This window comes from Rhincodon typus, unplaced genomic scaffold, assembly GCF_021869965.1.
Source record: "Rhincodon typus isolate 14 unplaced genomic scaffold, sRhiTyp1.1 hic_rhity00004655, whole genome shotgun sequence".
Lineage (NCBI taxonomy): Eukaryota > Metazoa > Chordata > Chondrichthyes > Orectolobiformes > Rhincodontidae > Rhincodon > Rhincodon typus.
In genome coordinates, this window is record NW_025970293.1 from 4441 (window position 1) to 6209 (window position 1769).

Below are 1769 nucleotides of genomic sequence, written 5' to 3' on the forward strand. Positions count from 1 at the left end.
TCCGACAGTGCCCGTTCCCTCAGCCCTGACTCTCTGACAGTGCCCGTTCCCTCAGTGCTGACCCTCCGACAGTGCCCGCTCCCTCAGCACTGACCCTCCGACAGTACCCGCTCCCTCAGCACTGACCCTCTGACAGTGCCCGCTCCCTCAGTGCTGACCCTCCGACAGTACCCGCTCCCTCAGCATTGACCCTCCGACAGTGCCCGCTCCCTCAGCACTGACCCTCCGACAGTGCCCGCTCCCTCAGCACTGACCCTCCGCCAGTGCCTGCTCCCTCAGCACTGACCCTCCGACAGTGCCTGCTCCCTCAGCACCATCCTTCCGTTAGCCATTGCTGCGCAGCAGCCAAGCCGCATTGTCCGGGCAACCCGCGGCCCAAGCGTCTGTCCCCGTTTCACTGGCGGGAGAAGTGGGCACTGAGACGGGGTCAGGGGGTGTGGGCAGCGCTGGCTGTGCCCAGCTGCAGAGCTCCATCAGAGCAGGAGGGCACGGAACATCCAGATACATACTGTGCTCTTCACTGTGGGTGAGCAGAAAATCCGCTTCATGGTGGCAGGCAGTATCCGGATGGAATGAATCCCAAATGGAATCGGATTCGGTGAACCATTAGCCCACCAAGCCCAAACCCTTGGTGTTGAGTTACGAGCAATTGCTTGAGAGTGTGCCCGCAGTTCAGTTTCAGAGACGGAGGGTCAACGGTCCTGGGGGTCTGGGAGATGAGGGGAAGGCAGTTCGGACTTGATCGGAATTGCTGGATCTTTGGAGCGTGTTCCCCCCTCCGACAGACCCAGCACTGCACTGGAAAACCGAGCTCTCTGTCTTCCAGGGAGTCCACTGACGTGCCTGTTCCCATTCCAGAGCCATGCTCAAACATGCCAGGGGAAAGTCTCGTTCACACAGCCCTTTGAATAGGGTTTCGATTGAGGAGGGAACTGTCGACTGTTGCCAGTTTCATGCATGACTCACACTCCTTGCTTCGAAGAGGCAGAATCTTTTCAGAGCGTTGCCTCATCCCCTCCTCCTGAATTGGGTTTGATGGAGCGGGCACTGTCGGAGGGTCAGCGCTGAAGGAGCAGGCACTGTCGGAGGGTCAGGGTTGAGGGAGCGGGCACTGTTGGAGGGTCAGTCCTGAGGGAGCAGGCACTGTCAGATGGTCAGCGCTGAGGGAACGGGTGCTGTCGGAAGGTCAGCGCTTAGTGAACGGGCACTGTCAGAGGGTCAGCACCGAGGGAGAGGGCAGTGTCAGAGAGTCAGCGCCGAGGGAGAGGGCAGTGTCAGAGAGTCAGCGCTGAGGGGGTCTTAATGACTCTGGATACGTAGTGACAAGCAAAACCCTCGTCACCCTGTCTCAGAGACAGGTGCCCGCTCCTCACGGTGCCACGTTCCTCTGCTGGGGATCGGACTGGATGATGGCACACCTCGTCGAACAGCACGCTAATGCTCCCTTCAAAAAGGGCACTGTTCTTATTGGAGAGAAGTCGGCTGAGATCTCCCAACCCAGCTCAAAATCAGGAGGAGGGGGCACGTGGACAGAGTTGATCGGGAGGATCCCAATCAGAAAAGGGACAGGTTCAAGGGGGACCTGACCGACATGTAACTGAAGCAAGGATGGTGGGAAAAAGATGGAACTTTTGACCCAGCGAGTGCTGGCGGCTTGGAATTCTTTGCCCTGAGATGAGGTGCAGGCATGGAGCCATTCCAGAGGTGATGGGGAACGGGGCAAAACGGGAGGTTGGCACTTGGCGATATTGGTCCTTCCATGAGCCCGT

At 58.8% G+C, this 1769-nt stretch overlaps 1 protein-coding gene across 1 annotated transcript in view; it reads right to left on the reverse strand.

Annotated features, from left to right (window-relative positions):
* Nucleotides 1-822, reverse strand: part of LOC125481971 (ankyrin repeat domain-containing protein 35-like) — a gene marked incomplete at its 3' end in the record, with an annotated part of 4876 nt that extends 4054 nt beyond the window's left edge. The window contains exon 1 of the mRNA XM_048593935.1: nt 510-822. Within this exon, the coding sequence (XP_048449892.1) occupies nt 510-548 (39 nt within the window). The remainder of the gene's footprint in view (nt 1-509) is intronic.
* Between the last annotated feature and the right edge of the window lie 947 nt (nt 823-1769).